Genomic DNA, 21280 nt, shown 5'->3' with positions numbered 1-21280 from the left:
GTATGTCATGTCATGTCATGTCATATGTAATCTGTCATAAGAAATAAAGTGCCTTATATGCACTTTATAGTCCAATCATGTGACTTTGTAACTACAAATAAGTGATAGCAGTTATACATTTTATCATTTGCATCAAGCCTAATTCATTGGTTATACAGTACAAGTACATGTATTGCTAGCACCTACATTTATACAGTATGTGCTCTTTGAAAAAAAAAAAAAAAAAAAAAAAAAGGTTCACTGGGAGTTCACACAATGTTACATTTTCGTCTCGCACAGTTGAATATCAATATTTGTTTGCAAACTTTTGGTAATAAAACTAAATTTCTGAAACTGCTTTATGGTGGTGTAGATGACCTTTCTGGACCACCAAAATCATATCACTATACACTGTATTGATAATTGCTGTATCAGGGCATTTGGGACAGTAAAATACAAATAAGAAACTATGAACCTGTGGCAAGAAAGTTAAGGGGTTTTATGATTGAAGTCCATTGTATTTCAGCAGATGACTTTGTAATGCAATCGACAATGTACATGTACTGTAGTTCTAGCAATAATGGTTATGACTACAAGCAAAACGGGAAATCAGTGCCAGTAATAGAAATGATAATCATTATCATATCATTATGAATATAATGCTTCCAATCAATGTATAAGTTCAATTACTTCAAAGCTGAAATATGCATGCCACAATAACAATTATGCATTAAAATGTCATAATGGGATCACAGATGAAAATTTTCCCCTTTTCTTCCCAACTAGTTCTTTGGCTAGAGTACTCTAAATTCATTTACATAGTCACCTCTCACTTGCTCTATTGGTATTCAAGCTTTGTTCCACTTGCCTTTTTATTATGGTACTAAAAAATACACACAATAATCCATCATTGAAAAGGACAGTAGTGTATACAAAGAAACAAAATAACCCTTGCATCCTAGAGGAACTGTCAAAACAAATGTTAGCATATTCCCACAACAGCGAGGAGTTAAAGAAGCTTCTTCAAGGCAGTGCTTCAGTATCAGCGTGCACACAGCACATGTCTGCCACCATCGATGGATAGCGTTTCTCCCGTGATGAAAGAAGCGGCGTCCGATGCAAGGAACTTGATGACAGGAGCGACTTCATTTGATTCTCCTGGTCGCCCGAGAGGATGGACCTTTTTTGCCCTCTAGTTATGTTGGGTGAAATTTAAGGAGGGTGAAAGCTTCGATGGTAATGTTAACATGAAGGTGGTTAGGCTATTACAAAAATTAACTTTACAGGTCTTACGGAACAACCTGCATTGAAATGTGTGAGTATAGCTATCATTATAAGTAAAAATAATTCCTTACAGACAATCTCTTGTTTCCTCTTCATATCATAATCATTCAAATTAACAATACTTCAGTAGTTTTTGTTGCAACTGATTGAGTAATGGCCCTAATTGATGTACCAAGGGTACTTGGACACTGACAGTACTGTAAAGTGGACATTTACAGCTGTATTGTGAATTTTACATGCACAGAAACCACTGCAAAAATACAAACGTGAATATTTTTGCCCGTCCTATGCTCCACTAACTAATGTCCAGTTTCTGTGGAATCAAAACACAAGAAATTCATCTTACCTGGCCAAGCAACAAAAAAAAAACATCATAAAATACTCGCATGAAAATTTGTATCCAATTTTACAGTATTTAATATTTTAGAGTAAAAGCCATGATAAAACTTGATGGTCGACAGGTGCTACACTGTTAGAACAGCTTATCATCTCATTGATAAGCCATGATGCATGAAAGCTTCAGAGCGGCATGATGACATTTTTAAAATATACAGACTCATACAAACTAAATGGCTTACGGCAATATGGGAATATCAAGGCACATCATGTAGTTATGCTGATACACAAATGATAATTATGGAACTTAACTCTACACAATAAGAAATTCTGAATGAAAGCAGTGACAAAATGGCAGCAAAATAGTGTCACTTTGCAAACTACATCCAAACTACCAAGTCTATTACTCTTTAAACATTAAAGATTTTTTTTTTCTGTTGCAACTTGATGTTAAAAAAGAATGGCATTGCAGTCACCTACAAAAATTTGATGTTACACAAGCCATTTTATCCCTAACTAGGCCGGGGGGGGGGGGCCTCCGAGGCCCCCCCCCTCGACGTTCCGCGTGATGTATCGCAATCGCAAAAAGCTATCGCCGCGACGTTTCATGACTTTTTTCTTTCAAGTCTCCCGCATCTTTTGACACCAAATTTGCGACGCCCGGGTGCGCGGTTCCGAAGTTACGCATTTGTATGCATGTCAGACCAAAAATTGCTCAAAAACGTGAATTCGTGTACAATTTCAATGCAAACTGTGCTTACAGGCAAATTTCATAAAAGCATGATTATTTTGGTGTTTTATTGATTAAAATCAATAACATATTTTCTTGTTCGGAGCAATGTCGCGGACAAATTTCATCGAAAAAACAACGAAAAACATAAAGTCTAAAAAACAAAGAAATACATAACAAATTAAAAAAACAATAAAATACTTCAGAATTTTTTCTGATATCACAATTTCTTTTAATTACATTTGCTAAGGACACTAAAAAGAATATTTACACAAAAAATGTGCCTGTTTTGAGCTTTATTTTGTGATTTATACCAAATAGTCTGATTTCATGCTTCATTATGCATAAATTAGCATAATTTAGCATAAACAATAATTTTTTGAAAAATCAACTTCATGGTATTTTAGATTACATCATCTTTTAGATTACATCATCCCCCCCCCCCCCCCCCCCCTCCAGCTCTATCAACTACCTAAATAGCCCGGCCTAGTTAGGGTTAAAATCTATTTATTTTAAAACAAAGGAGTCATACCACTAACAGTGGCGGATCCAGGGAGGACCGCAACCGGCGCACGCCCCCCCCCCTTTATTTTTTGTTGAAACAAAAGAAATAAAAAGAAAAAAATGGGGGGAGGGGTGCGTGCGCCCCCCCCCCCCCCCCTTTAATTTTGTAAATGCACCCCCTCTTTACGGAATTCCTGGATCCGCCCCTGACTAATATAAGATTATGCGGAAGGCATGACGATATTTGGCTAACACAGCCATCTTTATCCTTGGCAAACAAATAAGGCACATGTTACGTATGGCAAATTTGATAATTCTCTATTCACCACATTTAACACTTCATCATTTTTTGGCCTGCACTTGCAGAAAACAAATTAACAGAGAGCAGTGTTTTGATATTTGATACAAAATAAGGCGCTCAATATAGGGTATCCTTATACCCCCGTGAGTTATGATACCAGGAACCACAACCTACTTCCTCACGATTCCTTGCCTTCACCTTTTCTCAGGACTCACCTCACGTATCTGTTCGTCACTCATTCCGTAGGCGAACTGTATTGGAGTCATAATTGTACCAGGGCTGTTGGCAACAGAAGAAATAAGTGAACAATCACTACAAATTGAATAAATGGTGACATATATGAATCCCCCATACATTGTGTTAAATTTACCTGATTCTGATTTTTTTTTTCCATAAAATGAATCCTAGCAAAATATGGAATTTGACTGCCACATCACAGTAACTCAGAACTCCCTGGAACCAACACACAGTTTGTTACATACTGTAAGTGTGCAAAAAGTACAATTTGATAATTACAACAAAATTTTAATCCATCAGACTAATATATTGCAGTATGACTAGTTTTATTACCTCTGCCAAGGGAGGAGGTTATGTTTTCGTTGCCATTGGTTTGTCCGTGTGCAAAATAACTCAAAAAGTTGAGAACAGATTTGGATGAAACTTGCAGGAATAGATGATTAAACTTTGGTAGTGATCCAGGAATTTTTATGGATTTTATGAAGGATTTTCAATATTTTGGCAGGTAGGGTCAATGAACTTGGGAGCTCAAGCTGCGTATTTTTGAGGTTTTCATACGCGCATTAGAGTGCATGCTCTAGTTTCTGGTCCAGGGCGAGGCGCGCCGCGCAGCTGGCACTGATGACGTAAAAAAGGTTTCTATATCACTTGGAAATCCGGCGATTTTCAGCATGCATACGTATGGGTAGAAATTATTGATCTCTACGGAAGAACAAGATCAGTGGTGGAAATGAGCTGCTTGGCAGAGCTTTGCGCTCTCAGAGTGCTTTTCTAGTTTCCTTCTAAATTTCTTACATCATAACATAGTGCATTTTTCACACTCAGAATTTGTTGCATTCATACAACTTTCTGGCAAGCAAATCGAGCATAATTAGGTCATTTCAGTCACTGGCAGCTTGATAATGTGTTAAGAGTTTTACAATCAACTACACAATGTGTTATGTGTTCCTTGAAGGTTTGCATGGTGGAGAGGTTGACATGTGAGGAGGTTCACAGTATACTATGTGGGAAGTCCTGAAAAGGACAGTAGAGAGAACAGAGAGTGAGAAGAAAAGTGTAGTAAAGTGTAACACAATGTGCTAGTTTTATTTCTATGATACTCACTTGACTGCATTGACACGGACACCTTTGGGGGCCAATTCTGTGTGTGAAATTCAGTTTAAGAAAAGGCATGAGTCACTACTTAAGAAAAAAATAATACCTGTAAGAGTTATGGAAACTGAAATGCTAAAACAGTTGGTCATAAAATAATTTTAAGTGACAAATCCTTTCAAATCTTAAAATCACAGCAATGTACAGGGCAAATGCTTAAAAGTTTGGCAAGGTGTTTAATAATTGACACTATCATCACAAAGTGTCAATCATAGCCTCCTTCAGTCCATGTCTCTTTTTATAATTTGATGACATAGTCGTTGTTGTTTTGTTGTTTTTGTATTTGAGTCTTGTTTGCACAAGGTAGCCTCTTCCAAGTATGCACTGTTCTCCCACAGAGCCCTGCCGTTATAATCACCCCAGCATTGCTGATCAAGAGGGCCATTACAATGCACACTTGTGTGACTGAGTTTTACAATAATCAATCACGAAACCACTGTACGTATACATGTATTTGTGGAATCACTGTCATAAAAACTGGGAATTTAGCCATCAATACTGTCACTGCTTGCTTGCCCAGTACAACCATTCATCTCTTCCTATAAAAATGGCTGCATAAAACAATAAAAAATTCAAATCATCTATCCTTTGTGACTCCAATTCATCTTGAAAGGATGATATTCTCACTAACATACATTGTATGTAAACTGTCATTGGGACTATAAGACTACTTTACACACAGACTTACCAACGGCGGTCACTCTGGTGAATTGATCTATTGTTGCTTTAGCCATGTTATATACAGTCATGTTTGCCATCTGTTGTCATTCAAACCAGGGATAAAGAGAGAAAGAAAAGATGACTGTCACTTACAATCATCAGTGATATTATGCCATACTTTTCATGGCACAACATACCAAGCATGCACAAAGAAAATGTACACTCACACAACAATATAGCCTAGGTAAATTATATTCTTTAAAAAAAAAGAGGTAATTATGCCCAGTCTACCAGCAAGTATTTCAGGGCACAGAGTTGCAAGCATGTTGACTTGAAGTAAAGAAATAATGAGGAAAATTACCTAATTAATGACAGTAGCCCAAAATTGTGCCAACAATCAGTTTCACCATGTAACAGCTACTATAAAAGAAGGATCATAAACATGACCAGTCTCATATAACAAAAAACTATGAAAATTACTCAACAGTGTCATAGTGTCAGATTTATTTCATCACAGGTCAACTTTGTCCTTCCTTCATTGAACCAACATAAATGAATGGTGATAATGAGAGAAATACAATGTAAACAGAAGTCAGAAGAAGTTTGTCTTAAAATGACAAAGCAACTGACAGAAGGGCGTGGTTTTCTACAGAGTTCATAAAAATTGCATATTTTTATAGAAATTCCTGAGTTGGTTTTTATGAGGCAAGTTCCCTCTCAGACAGTCTCTGTAAGCTTGCATGTTCAGGGGTTGCTTTTAACTGACTTGTGACAAACAACTGACCTGAAGTATCTGAATTTATCTTACAAACATAAAAATGTTTCCTTTAAATATCAGATTCATTCATCACTCACCACTCTCTTGCCACAAACACTTGACACATTCACGATGGAACCTGAGGTGTAAACAAAGCAAACATATACATACATCAGTGAAGAAATCAAATCTACTTTCATACAAATGGCTGAACATAGACGACATATGAAATATCTTAATCATACTTCATCTTTTACTCATCATGCCAAATGTGGTCTTAAAACCTTTTTCTACAAATCAATAAATTCTTGTTTCACTTTGTTTTTATTGAAATTGATTGACACATTGCTCTCCATCATCACACAGCATACATAGGTTGATATGTTCTTTACATTGATAAAGGGCAACTAACTGACGTAGATAAAGGTGAACTTATCAATCAGTTGCAATGTAAACCATTTTTTGTGCCACTTTTTGTGAGATCAAGAATTAATCTCCTCCCTTTACAAGAAACATGTGGTAACAATCACTGTATGAGATTGCATAGCAGTCTACTTAAAAATGGAAATGAATATCTAAAAGTCAACTTAAATCACCTTTAGTCGCTATAAGATGGGGTACTGCCAGGTTGCTGAGCTGGAGAACTGATCTAACATTAAGCTTCATGACCCAGTCAAATGTCTTCATCAAGTCTTCATTCAGTAAGTCACAGGGAGCGCCACCACCAGCATTATTTACCTAGGCAGAAAACAATGTGATACTAGGAAAATGAATTGTGAATATGAGTTAACACCATTATAGTATTGATGTCACACAGTTCTTTTGCTTAACAGCATGAAGTCTGTGAAATGGAATTTGTTGAATACTTGATTGCTGTCATTGTCTGACCAGTTTCTTACTCATGTACATAAAGATCTTCACTGAATTTCTTTTATCTTACATGAAATTCAGAAGAACTTGTATCATTTCGATCGAACTTATTGCGTTGTGATAAGCTAGAAGTGGTGACTTTACAGGGGTAGAGTTGTAGTTGATATCAAAATAATCTTCATGATATCCTTGTACACAAACCAATGACAGAATTGTGAGTTGATGACTTCATTACCTCTGCTAGTTTGCAAACTGTATGTGGTCATGACCAAAATGTAGAGACTCCAACTCTCCCGTTTTCGACGGGAGATCTCCTGCCGAAAACCCATTTTTGCAAAATCTCCCGTTCTCCCGCTTGAGATTTAATTTCTCCCGCCCTGGCTCTGTGTCTCCCGTTGGAAAGGATTTCTTACTTATTGCTATCGTATGTTGAAAAAATAGGCCTTAGATAGCACAAGAGAGCATCTAGAACTCTAGGAACTTCGCGCTTCACACACATCAACTTGGAGTCTCCCGTTTGCAAGGGGTTTCAGGCGGGAGAATCTCCAGATCAGAATGTGCTTTGGGTTGGAGTCTCTGAAAATGAGGACTTTATATTCAGAACATTTAACATTTCCTTGCTCCTTCATTTCAAGGCTAAAATAGATGATTTTAAAATCATTCCTTTCATCTGATTTTGATTAACAATTTTCAGTCGAGTTGCATATCGTGCCCCCCCCCCAAAAAAAAGACATCAACTCACCAGTACATCCAGCTTTCCAAAGTGATGTATGGTGACATCCATGATACGTTTCACATCCTCCTCCTCACACACATCAGCCTTGATGGTAAGAACCTGCCTTGCCAAATGACCAAAAAATATCATTAATCACATCAATATGAATAATAAGTGGCACCTACACATCATTATTTCCTAACCACTAGTATCCAGCCACCACACAGGAACATTCATGTACAATGTAAGATGCCTCTGAAACAATGTCAAAGCAACAATGCCATAGCAACAATAATCATGTTAATCATGATGATCAAAATTGTAATCATTGTGGAAACAACACTGTCACCACCATTGCCAATATCTGCATTTTATAAAAAACAATGACAATGATTGCCATCATGCTTATTACAATGCTTTCAAATCCTTGGCTCAGTCATAAATATGAAATTAATGATGCCTCATTGTTGTCTCATTTCCAATTCTTCAAGAATGTGTCTCACCAAGTGGTCCTCCAAAACAGTTGGGCACATTATTCCCACGTGACAATTTGTTTCTACCTGGTACCCACCTACTCTCTGCATAGAGCAATAATGTACACCTTATGGGAACTATTTGATCAGTGAGAAGAGCCAAAATGTCATTTAACAGTTAGAAAACAAAATAACACAGGGCAAGTGCCATAATGTGTCTCGCCCATTCGCGTACAGGAAATTGTACGCAAATGGGATGCAACAGATAAAAACTAGAAATGTCGCTGTGGCGACTGGTATGCCTCCGCCATAATGCATGATTCTCTTAATAGGTCTATAGTTCATGTGGACAATGTTTGATTACATTTTTACAAAATTGGCAAAATATCAAAATGACAAGTTTGTCACAAATGTGTTGAATGTTCAGCTTCCTTGACCTAGCTTTAATTAGATGAATAGGAGAGCATGTATTTGGGGATTTAAGGAATTAAACTTGACTTTGACCCATTCATAAGTTTATGCATTGAGTACCGTAATTTTCAAGGTAGGGAGAAAAAGTGCAATTTCTGTATTGAATAGTAAATTGTTACCATTTTCATCTGGCCTTTGACCCTAAGATTCATACGATAATCACTGTCAGGTAGAACATGCATAAATATGTAGTAAGTTTCAAGATAGCTTGAGCCACTTCCGAGATGTGGAGGAAAAAGCTAGTTCAGCACTTTCACTAGATCTTTGACCTTTTGACCTTTAAGGCAAAAAAAAAAGAAACTTTCCAGAAAATCTCTATTAGGTTATACATGCATACACCAAGTGTAAAAAAAAAAATAATAATAATCCTGCTGGCATTGCATAAATATTAGGGGAAATAGTAAAATTTTTAAAGTGTTGCCTTTGACCTTTGACCCCTGACCTTTGACCCCATGAACCCTAGATTCTCTAGATAATCACTGCCAGTCAGTACATGTATACTATGTTCCATGAAGATACCTTGAACAATTTCCAAGGTACGGAGAAAAAAGTGAAGTTTTAATATTTTTACTTGACCTTTGACCTCATGACCCCAAACTTTCACCAGAGAATTTAAATTGGGTAATACATGTATACACTAAGTTTCAAGAAAATATGTGACCCGCGACAACGGTTTCAGGCAAAAGTCGCAAGAGCAAATTCCCTCCTAGGCGGGGTACAAAGATTTTGACCATTATTTTTGTCGATTTAGGTTTTTTGCAGAAATCGAATCTTTGATATGTTTTCTACATCTACACTAAATTTCATAGCATAAGACTACGTTTTTCCTATCAAAAATGGAATTTTAAGCACCCTATGTGGGATCGCACTCGTCAGTTTCAAGCTTCTTTCGAACGCCGCGCTAATATCCTCAGCGTTGCTACGGCGCAGGGTCTCGCATGTGATTGGCTGGTGCGTCGCATACATTTACATAATTTGGCTTTCGGAGACACCAGTTGCAGCGTTTGGGGAATGCTTTGTCCACGCGTGCACGATTACATGCTCCATTGCTCTTGCTATAGTGGTTTATATACGCTCGCTCTGTACTGCGTGCTGTTCGTTTGGCTTTCTATCCAAACTACATTCTGCCGCAATATTCGACAACGGAAGTGAAACAAAAATCATGTAGCATGACATAATCGTGTGAAAAGAAAACTAAATATTCTCCAATTTGTCTACTTGTACATGTAGTAAAAATTATGACAGCAGACTGATTTAATGGAAGGTAGATGACAGGAAAGGAGCGGCCACACTACATGCAACCAATTCTATTCAAATACTACACGTCAAGATCGCACCAAACTAACGAGTCGTGTTTGTTTGTTTTAATTTAATTAGCACCACCGAACAAAGCAACATAATTATGCATGTCTTGTAAAAGCGAAACAAACAGGAGGCGTGACCCTTGCCAGCACTAGCAATTTTCTGCCTTCAAAATGCACCACAATGAAAGCGCGATTTGTAAATGTGTGGATTCGCCACCGCTCCTGTTACATGCACACGGACATGGCATGTGGATGCCATTGCGTAATGCGTGCACCATACACATGTACATTGTGCATGTACACCATACGTGCAATGTCGTATTCGCCATCTTGTAAGACGTACTGGTAAACAAACCCGAGCGAAATGCATTGTTTTTAGGCTCTATACGCTGAGCTCCGAGGAAGGTGCCCGGGAAATTTGACTCTCTCAGTGAGCCAATCAGAAGGCGATGTGGTTGCTAGAGGCGGAGCTTAACATCGATTAGCACCATCGTACGGATGGGTGATTCTCCCCTCGCTTCGCCGCTCGGACATTATCTTTGAGAAAGAGGTGAATCTTCAAAGCCTGTTTTCTCGCAAATTTGTCAGGCTAACAACTTAAAAAGTGCATTTTATTTCTCTTTCTATGCCCACTTATTGTGCCGAAGAATACAAGTGTTTTATATCAATGTAAAGCTTAGGAAATGGGCAATGAGATTCAGTGAAAAAATGAATTTTCAAAATTCCCGACTTTTGCCTGAAACCGTTGTCGCCGGTCACATATCTTCAGGCATTGCATAGATATGGTGGAAATAGTGAAATTTTACATATTTGACCTTGACCTTTTGACCTTTGACCTTGAGCACGTGCACCCAACAGTTGATAGGCACAACTTCACCCCCTAATACACATACATGCCAAGTTTCATTAGGATACATCAAAAGGTTTGTAAGTTACGCTGTCCACAAAATTCATTATGGACGGACGCACGGACGGAAGGACGGACGGTAGGACGGACGGACAACCCGAAAAAATAATGCCTCCGGCACCACTTCGTGGCGGAGGCATAAGAAGAGATATAACAGATAAAAAGAGATAGAAAAGGGTAAAAATTTATGGCAACAAAGAAACGTGCCATAAAAACTTAACATTGGGCCCTTTGCCTGTGACCTTTGACCTTGTGGTGACCATCCACTCCCCAAGGGACATCTACCATCCAAGTTTGGTCACAAACGGACCTATGGATCAGAAGTTACGACCCATAATAGAAATGCACCATAGTAACTTAACATTGGGCTCTAAAAGTTTTTTGACCCCTGCTTGTGACCTTTGACCTTGTGGTGACCATCCACTCCCCAAGGGACATCTACCATCCAAGTTTGGTCACAAACGGACCTATGGATCAAAAGTTATGACCCATAATAGAAATGCGCCATAAAAACTTAACATTGGGCTGTAAAAGTTCGTTGACCCCTGCTTGTGACCTTTGACTTTGTGGTGACCATCCACTCCCCAAGGGACATCTTCCATCCAAGTTTGGTCACAAATGGAGTTATAGATCAAAAGTTATGACCCATAATAGAAACACGCCATAAAAACTTAACATTGGGCTCTAAAAGTTTGTTGACCCATGCTTGTGACCATTGACCATGTGGTGACCATCCATTCCCCAAGGGACATCTGCCATCCAAGTTTGGTCACAAATGGAGTTATGGATCAAAAGTTATGACCCATAATAGAAACGAGCCATAAAAACTTAACATTGGGCCCTAAAGTTCATTGACCTCTGCCTGTGACCTTTGAGGTGACCTTCATATAAATATGGTAAAATGTGAAACTTTGTATGACCCCTCTTCCCTCGAAGTTTGATTGCAATTGAAGCCCAGAGTAAAAAGTTATTGAAGTTTCTGTAGCGTTATGGACAGACGACGGACGGACGGACAGACGGACGATGGATGGACAGACGCCGCAGGCGATCCCATAGTCTCCCCTCACCTCCGGTGGGCTCAACAAAAAATGCATTATCTTTCAAGAAGCCTTTGAAGGTCTGCCTGCAGTTCATGTCTGGTTCCTGTCAGCTGGCTGTGCGGTTATGATATGAACAAATAAAACAAAAAGTTTTCCACCACTAGGGAAAAGAGGAAAATCTGTATTCACACCTTGTCCTTGGACAGGCCTTTTCCAAAGCACTCTTTGGCAGTATTTTCCAGCCGTTCTTCATTGCGTCCCACCAGGGCCAAGCTTGCTCCATCCTCAGCAAACTGAATGGCAGTCTCCGCTCCAATGCCTGAACTGGCCCCTGTTTACATGCAAGAACAACATTCAATCAGCTATGGCTTTGGGTATTCGATAGCCTCCACATCAATACGCATCCACAAATGTCATCCCTATATCATACAACATATTTATTACGGTATACAACTGTATTGTAATAGTCAAATTTACTTGAGCGGCCTTCTACAGTGCATGTACAGAGGAATATGAAGCACATGAAAGGCTATGAATGTAAATTGGGCCTTTCATTTGTGATTGATGTAGCTGATTATTTGACACATAATGCGCCATGGCTTACGTGGTAGTAACTGTAACCCCAGAGTCACAACTCACAATAACAGACATATCTGTATTTCTTCTTTTTTTTTTCTTTTTTCTTTTTTTTTTGGGGGGGGGGGGTGGGAGGGGTGCATTTTACATGTACATGTGTTGAAGTATTTACTCTGAGGCATCATTGTGAAATACATTGTAGTCCACTTATGGACTCAGCACAGCTGTTCACTGCATGTGCCACTCCACCTCCATTCATATTCACTTTCTGGTGGATTATCATAATTTTAGTATCATTTATCTTGAAAGAAGACTACAAACACAAGTAGCAGAAAATAATACAATATGATTGTTGATTATGGGCATTTAAAACTGAGGCTAGTGAGGGATACTTATTTGGTGTAAATATATTATTTTTTGAATTATTTTTAGTAAATAACATAAAAATAATAATATATAGGGTAAATTTTGAAATTTAAAGCATAGTAATTTTATGATTAAATAAAGATTTGGCGTAAATATTCTTTGGAGAATGATAACAACAACAACAACAATAGATCTATCTATCTATATCTGAACTCCTAATCTGTAGGAGTTCAGGTAAGTTTTAGTTTACAAACAAAAGATTTGTTTAACTGGGCTGGGTGAGTGATACATTATTGATTGGTACTCAACTACACTGTAGCTACTGCAATTGTATGACTATGGACAATGCCAATTGCAAATAAACAAATTTAAAAAAATAAATAAGTAAATGCACAAGTAAATAAAATAAATAAATGATAAACTATGTATCAATACCTAAATTAAGAAAAAGTGGCTTTTGGGTAGGCAAGTTGTCATTTAATAAACTTAATAGGTCTAGACTTGTTTGTTTGTACACAAAAAAATCTTGATCTGGAATCTAATTCTAGTTAAGTAATGTCAATGTAACACCAGTGGTCTTTTTTTTTTTTTTTGCTTTTACATTTGTTATTCTTTGGCCCTGGATTTTTGCGAGCACCATAAACAGTTTCAGTTTGTTTTTGCCATCGTTGCCGGGTGCTGTGTGTACATAATGGCTATTTGGAGTCAAATGAGCTATAAATCATAGCAGGGCTCCCTACTAACTTTCATTTTTGGTGGCCCGATCAGGCCACCAAAATCATTGATTTTTATTTTTTGGTGGCCCGAAAGTAAAATCTGGTGGCCCGAAGAAAAATCAAGAAAAACATAAGAAAAACTAAATCAGTCCTACTTAACAAAGAAAAATAAATATAAGTATAAATAAGTATTACTGAAGTGATACAGGTATTCATGTCTAAAATAAATGAATAGAAAATTTAATCATCTTACCGTTATTCTGAGTTCTAAGACTTTGCAAAGAGGCTTAAATTTATAGATTATTATAAAAGTGTGTGCGTGTGTGTCACACACAAACACAAGTTGCTATAGCTTCTGACCATCTGAGCATTGAGAATTAAGGGTTTCTGGGACAAACACTGAACTAGGGCTTTCTATAGCTCAGTCGGTAGAGCACCGGGCTAGCAATCTGGAGGTCTCGGGTTCGAATCCCGATGGAATCCCATTTTCTTTGCTCATTTTTCCACTACAAATTATTCTTTCTGGTCAGTTTATTCTGTCTTTATTTGTTACATACTCAAAAAGCTGCATCACTTTGGTGATCCCTTGCATTTATCCCCAAGTTGAATTATCCTTCAGGTTTATGCCAGGTTTAAGTGTGTGCGTGTGTGTCACACGCAAACACACTGCTATAGCCTCTGACCATCCGAGCATTGAGAATTAAGGGTTTCTGGGACGAACACTGAACTAGGGCTTTCTATAGCTCAGTCAGTAGAGCACCGGCCTAGCAATCTGGAGGTCTCGGGTACGAATCCCGATGGAATCCCATTTTCTTTGCTCATTTTTCCACTAATAATTTATATTCTTTCTGGTCAGTTTATTCCGTCTTTATTTATCATAAAAGTTGTTACCACTTTAGGTGGTCAAAACTCACGTTTGAAATGAGAAAGTGGGAGCATTTGCAGACATCTGTAAACATCTGACATTCGTCTTAGCATTGTAAAATCAAATATCTGACATTAATTTTATTTTAGCACCGTACGGAGCTGAATCTTACCGTTATTCACTTCCATACGGAATAGCAAACATCCGACATTTATTTTAGTATCCAGGGATCTCGCCAGCGTATATCACCCTTGTCGGCCCCGACAAGCGTGCGGTTTGAAGAAGCAATTGCCGACAAGGGTAAAACTTGCCGACAAGGGTAACACCACGCGTGAACTTGCCGACAAGGGTAACTTGCTTGACGAGCTAAGTTCGGACCAATTTCTCGCCTTTTTCAGTCTTTATTATCTGGCTAGAAAAGAAGCTAGATGTTGAAAGCAGCAGCAGTTTACATACTTATACAAGCGCAAAAATTTACCCACGCAGTCACCGGCACCGATCACAACAACGCGGCTCAACAGAGCGACGTACTACCTCCCTGCTGATACACACCACATCACACACTTGCTCACCACAATGCGCTCTGATTTGGGATCCACACACACATGCACAAGCACCCAGCCGGCCACTTATCCAGCCGCGTGCGTGTACAACGCTACAGTGTATTGTGAGAGGGAGAGAGAGGACGGGAAGAGAGGGTCGGAGGCCGAGGGAGGCTGAGGAAGGCTGACACGTGCTCGCTTGTTGTCACGCTTGTTGTCGGGTTACGCAAAAACAAACGATATGAAATGCATGCCCCCCTCCGCCAAAGGTTGTATTTTTTTTTTTTTTTTTGGCTGCTTTGGTTTGTTTGTTAGTTTGTCTGCCTGTCTGTCTCTCTATTAAAAAAAATAAGTCAAAATTTGGGAACAGATTAGGATGAAATTTTCAGGAACAGTTGGTTGGTAAAATGGTGCAAGGAACAGATGATTAAATTTTGATAGTGAGCAGGATTTATAATACCACCGAAATTCACCGCCAGGATCCAGGATCTTTAGACTTTGTTTCGTATATTTGAAAGGATTCGTATCAATTCTTTAGGAAGCTGGCTATCGGCAATGACGCAAAATTAGATGCGTTCAAAGCATTGCCGCAGAGAGAAAATTAACTCCATTTTTCGTTAAAAAAAGAAAAGAAAAAAGAACGTGCGATGGAGTAAGCAAACGCAAATTGTTATTTAGGTTTTGGTAGTTTCAGTGGGTTATTTTTTTTTAATCTAAAAAGCCACGCGTTCCATTTTAGCCTTTTCAATTTCTATGGATTTGTAAACGTCATTCGTGAATATTCCATTTTCCTTCTCCGGGCCGAAATTTATAGTAATTCTGTCATGATGGTCTTTCAAGTTCAACGTATACGTAATGCTCCACGTGCTTCTGGCTTGGTTTGTTAAAAGGTGGGTTAGGGGGCCTTCATGGGCAGAAAATAAATGATGATCGTTCATCAATGTTCCCAGTTGGTTTACATGCTATATGTACACGCTGTTTACGACCACTGAAGCAAGGTGGCAGTACGCGCGACATTCTTTATCGGACACCTGGCTTTCGTGGAAATATCATGGAAATTTCCACAAGCCATGATATCAAGTTTCCCCACTGCTTGAGGTCGTGCTTTTTTCTTATTCTTCATTACGAACATCAATTTGTTCAACTTGAAAAGTGTATATAGATAATTTGCTTTGAGGACGTGTTTCTTTCTTCTTCTTTTTTTCATTGCTGCAATGCAGCATCGGTAACATTTTGTTTTGTTCATCGTCCCTGCATGGCAGGGGTTCATGGGAGGAGAACGATAGGAATGACTGGGGAGAAAATAAACTGAAAGAAGGAAGCATCTTTTGAGCGAGCTGTCTTTGTTTTTCTCTACACCAGCATCAGTTATCGCCACCAAGATTCATTTTTTCCCGTTACTCCGACAGATTAATGATAAAATGATGCTAGATTCTTTATTCTGAAGGTTCGTTAATCCAAAAATGATTAAGAAAAAATGTCCGTTCATTTCACGACGAAATCAGTTTTGTTATTTCGAACGTTCTGCCAGTGAAATTTCGGAATAAAACGACGGTACAAAACAGCGTGTTTTCGTACTCTAAGGGTCTCTTATTCCGACAGAAGTAGTAATGATGAAATAATAAATTGTAGATTCTTTATTCTGAAGGTTCGTTAACCGAAAATTGAATAAAGAAAAATGTCCGTAAATTTCAAAACGAAGTCAGTGCGTCATTTCAAACGTTTTGCCAGTGAAATTTTGGAATAAAACGACTGCCCCAAAATAGTTGCAGTTTTTTTACTCTGAGGGTTCGTTACTCCGACAGATTAATGATAAAATAATGCTAGATTCCCTATTCTGAAGGTTCGTTAATCCAAAAAATGATTAAGAAAAAACGTCCGTTCATTTCACAACGAAATCAGTTTTGTTATTTCGAACGTTTCTGTCAGTGAAATTTCGGAATAAAACGACGGCACAAAACAGCGTGTTTTCGTACTCTATAAGGGTCTGTTATTCCGACAGAAGTAGTAATGATGTAATAACAATAGATTCTTTATTCTGAAGGTTCGTTAACCGAAAATTGAATAAAGAAAAATGTCCGTAAATTTCAAAACGAAATCAGTGCGTCATTTCGAACGTTTTGCCAGTGAAATTTGGAATAAAACTGCCCCAAAAACAGTTGCACTTTTCTTACTCTTAGGGTTCGTTACTCCGACAGATTAATGAAAAAATAATGCTCTATTCCTTATTCTGAAGGTTCGTTAATCCAAAAATGATTTTAAAAAAATGTCCGTTCATTTCACAACGAAATCAGTTTTGTTATTTCGAAATTTCAGAATAAAACGACGGCCCCAAACGGTTACAGTTTTCTTTTACTCTGAAGGTTCGTTACTGCGAAAGAATAACGATATAATATACTTTAGATTCTTAATTCTGAACGATCGTTAATCGGAAAACGATAAAGAAGAAATGAAAACGGTTATAGTTTTCTTACCCTCAGGGTTCGTTACTCCGAAAGAATAATGGCAAAATAATACTCTACATTCTTAATTCTGAATGATCGTTAATAGAAAAATTATAAAGGAGAAAATATTCGTTTATATCCAAACGAAATCAGTTTTGTTATTTCGAATGTTCTGCCAGTATAATTTCGGAATACAACAACGGCCCCAAAAGGGTGTTTTCTTATTCAGAAGGTTTGTTTTTCTGAAGCAATAACGATGATAGATGATAGATTCCTTTCTGAAGGTTCGTTGATCGGAAAATAATAAAGAAAAAATGCTTGTTAATCTTCGAACGAAATCAGTTTTATTTTGAACATTCATCTGTAGTACCGACCTTTGGTGTTGTTGTTGTTTTCGATTACAAACCTTCGAAGTACTCAGTAATGAATCGTTTCATTTTATGATTAAACAAACCTTCGGAATAATGACCATCATTACATTTTTGTATGATATCTCTTTGATGTCACGGCCAAACTACCGCAGTATACCCAGAAAGGAAAGTGCAACGATGTCCCGAAAGTTCTCGATCGCTTCTCGCGCATCTGCATGCAATAGGCCTACCACGTGGTCGAGCAGACGGCGAGAAAGCAACACGGCGCGCGTTGTTGCGATGCATGCAGAGGCGGCTAATTATTGCAACAGTGAAACAGGAAAGGCCTAAAAGAAATCGGAACCTCCACCATCGGCACCTACTTCTCTTTCATTTATTATTTAGGAACTGCCGCTAACAAAAGGTATGGAGTTTCTGCATTGTTTCTGTGAGAATATGCCCCTCACAACGTTCATTACATCTCCGTGAAAATGTCGCATTTAGTGGCATTTTAGCGGCGATTTATCTGTGTTGTATTGAGCATTAGCGAAGGCTTCCGCGCTTCGCGCGGGAGGGGGAACCCCCCTCCCGTACCCACCCCCAGAACAGCGCGCATAAATGCCGACAAGCGTGAAGAAATTCCTGGCGAGAACCCTGGTATCATATGGAGTCAAGTTTACCGTTATTCATTTCCAAAATTAAAAGCAAACATCTGACATTTCATCTCAGCATCTTACTGAGCCGATTGTTACCGCTCTTCATTTCCAAAAGTAAAGGTAAACATCCGACTTTTTTTTGTGGCCCGATTGGGCCACCGAAATCTTCATTTCTGAAATTTTGGTGGCCCGACGTGCGTTTTTGGTGGCTCCGGGCCAACGGGCCACCGTTAGTGTCAAGCCCTGCTCAGTCATAGTATGAGCAAATGAGGCTCAAATTTTGAATGTTATGGTAAAAATAAACTTTATGTAGGCCTAGATCTAGTAGACTACTGTAAATTACTCTTATTCTTCTAATCTTACGATCTTAACTTGAACATTTCGAACAATTCATCATGTGGCCGGTTGATAATAAAAGTATTTACAATCAAATTTAAAATTAATGATGTTAAATTTAAGCTTCTTGTGTTGTGATAAATCGACATCTCAAATTTAACTTCAATAAAATCTGAAGTGAAAACTGAAATGTGAATTTCTCTGCATGCATTTTTGTTTACATTTTCGAGTTGCGTTTTTGTTTTTATTTTTGTTTGGGTTTTTTTTTTCCGATTTCGGCCTGGGATTTCGGTTGGAAAGTCACGTTGGCTGACGTCGGCGGGGGCCCGTTTCATAAAACTTGTTATCAGTGACAACTGCCACATTTCTATGACAAATTTGCTCTCAGCCAATCAGATGCGAGGATTTCAGTAGCTTGTCACATCTATGACAACTTGTCACTGATCTGATGACAGTTTTATGAAACGGGCCCTAGGTCTTAGCTAGGCCCAGGACACAGGTCCCAGGCCCCCCGGGCCGGCCTCCCCCAGCATCGGCAGCACGCATGCACGCGACGGTGGGTGTGTACACGTTGTTGCATGCACACCACTGACTCGCTACATAAACAGAGCTAACGTCAGACGAGGGTCTATTACAGTAGAATTGTATACTAGTACGCGAGACCACGGATCCGAGCGAGGCAACATGAACATGAACATATGGGGCTAAGTCAAAACTTCAAGGGTTCTAAGACTGCAGCGGGTCAAATACATGTACAACGGAAATTACACATGTTATAAAACACTTGAGATTCACAGTGACACTCCAGTTAAAAAGAAAAAAACGCCGAAAAAACTACCCTAGTAGCAATCGGATTACCTGTAATTAGCACAACTTTTCCATCAAATAGCCCCATCTTTCCAGCTTTTTCAATCCGTACCGATCAGAAATCTGAACCAAAAAGCGTACGCGTGTGTGCGTTTCAGTCGAGGAGAAATAATTTCTTCGTCGCTTCTATACTTTTTGATCTGAACCTAGCGTCCAAAATCAGCGGGGAATCACACCTAGCGTGCCTTCCTGCTAGCACCTTGAACTTTGCATGTGTCTCACATACACGCTCTTTTTACTTAAGTGAATATTTCATATTGAGGAAATTTTAAACCATGCTGGTCCTGGGGCCCGTTGCATAAAACTCCAACCGGATTTTTTTCCGGTTGAAATCACAAAATTCCGGTTGGAAGCTCCCAACCAGAGTTTTTATGCAACGGATTTTACATTCTTATGTTAGCAACCTTAAAAAATTCAGGTTGGGCAAATCCCAACCTGAATTTTTTAAGGTTGCTAAAAAAGTTTTATGCAACGGGACCCTGGTGTTGTATGGCTAAGAAAAGGGGAAGGATTTAGTAATAGCTGGATATTGAGCACCTTGAAGCTGAGATTAAGTGATATGTCTAAACAGGATTTGTTGGCAAATGTTTGGTCAAATAGAGTATGTTTAAATTATAGGATTTTTAAGACGAATAGTCTCTTTGAAAGGTATGTAATCCAGTTGAGTAAGAGGGATAAAATTTCATTGAGCAGTTTTAGATGTAGGTCAAATCAGTTGCCAGTTAATAATAGAAGATTTGTACAGTCATTTGATGAAGGGATGTTCAATGCCCTTATTGTGATAGACATGAAACAGGTGATGAATTTCACTATGTTTTCGTATGCCCCTTCTTTGAAAAGGAAAGACAGTTAAGCAATCATTATAGTTGAACGTCCTTGCTCAGTAAACATGTCCAGATTATTTTCATGTTCGCATTTAGGACAGCTTAAAAGATTAGTATTATTTGTGAGGCTGATCATGTCATATTTTGCAAATTTGCAGAAGCCTGAACAAGTTGAGTGTACTTTAGTCAAGAAAGAAAATATTGTAACTCGTAGTAATTATAAGCATCCAGTGTTACGATTGTTTGGTCGTAGGCCTATGGTTCATACGATTAGTTAACCTTGCTTGCCAATTTGTATATCACTTTATATATGTTTAGTAGGTATAGACTATTCTATCTACATCATTGTAATATATCACAAACATGTATTCTTTGTTATTGTAATGACCATATCTTGTATTTATGTGTTGTACTCTATACCCCGTAATCAGAGACTCCAACTCTCCCGTTTTCGACTGGAGATCTCCCGCCGAAAACCCATTTTTGCAAAATCTCCCGCTCCCGTTTGAGATATAATTTCTCCCGCCCTGGCTCTTTGTCTCCCGTTGGAAAGGATTTCTTACATATTTCTATTGTATGTTGAAAAATAAGCCTTAGATAGCACCAGAGAGCATCTAGAACCCTGGGAATTTCGCGCTTCGCACACATCAACTTTGAGTCTCCCGTTTGCTGGGGGTTTCAGGCGGGAGAATCTCCAGATCAGAAGGTGCTTGGGGTTGGAGTCTCTGCGTAATGGGGTCGGAAGAGTCAATAAAATCTCTCTAGTCTCTCACCAGTAATCGATTTTGATTTTTTAGAAACCATTTATCAAATCTATTTCTTAGAATACTGTACTTTAAACATCACTTGAATTATTCAATTGATAAATCTTTACTTTAAACTCTTAATATACCTACAGCATTATTACAAGCGCTAGGTTCAGCTTTAGGTGGCTGATTTACACATGTGTGATCGCGAGTGCGTGTACGCCACGCGTATTCTACATTTGTATCTAACGTCAGGATATCGCTCATACGAA

At 38.5% G+C, this 21280-nt stretch overlaps 1 protein-coding gene across 1 annotated transcript; it reads right to left on the bottom strand.

The window, feature by feature from the left end:
* Positions 1 to 1014: 1014 nt before the first annotated feature.
* Positions 1015 to 19523, bottom strand: LOC139713521 (3-oxoacyl-[acyl-carrier-protein] reductase FabG-like). The gene is made up of 9 exons (XM_071625248.1): positions 19430 to 19523; positions 11912 to 12051; positions 7553 to 7645; positions 6537 to 6678; positions 6039 to 6079; positions 5212 to 5281; positions 4476 to 4512; positions 3350 to 3413; positions 1015 to 1171 (listed from the first exon to the last, which is right to left on the bottom strand). The coding sequence occupies exons 1-9, from the start codon at positions 19464 to 19466 to the stop codon at positions 1022 to 1024; spliced, it is 774 nt and encodes a 257-aa protein (XP_071481349.1). The 5' UTR covers positions 19467 to 19523; the 3' UTR covers positions 1015 to 1021.
* Between the last annotated feature and the right edge of the window lie 1757 nt (positions 19524 to 21280).

The sequence above is a fragment of the Diadema antillarum genome, unplaced genomic scaffold, assembly GCF_040938485.1.
Source record: "Diadema antillarum isolate AM-2024a unplaced genomic scaffold, OU_Dant_1.0 seq00001992_RagTag, whole genome shotgun sequence".
In the NCBI taxonomy this organism is placed as follows: domain Eukaryota; kingdom Metazoa; phylum Echinodermata; class Echinoidea; order Diadematoida; family Diadematidae; genus Diadema; species Diadema antillarum.
The sequence above is the reverse complement of the archived record's forward strand: the minus strand, read 5'-3'. Positions and strand labels throughout refer to the sequence as shown.

Bases quoted from the DNA above. Each gene is read 5' to 3' on its own strand.
- LOC139713521 (XM_071625248.1), bottom strand. From the start codon at position 19,466: ATGGGGCTATTTGATGGAAAAGTTGTGCTAATTACAG. The intron at 3,414-4,475 runs GTGAGTATCATA...TGTTGCCAACAG, and splicing joins GTCCGTGTCAATGCAGTCAA to CCCTGGTACAATTATGACTC. The intron at 1,172-3,349 runs GTGAGTCCTGAG...CAACATAACTAG, and splicing joins GTGACGAACAGATACGTGAG to AGGGCAAAAAAGGTCCATCC.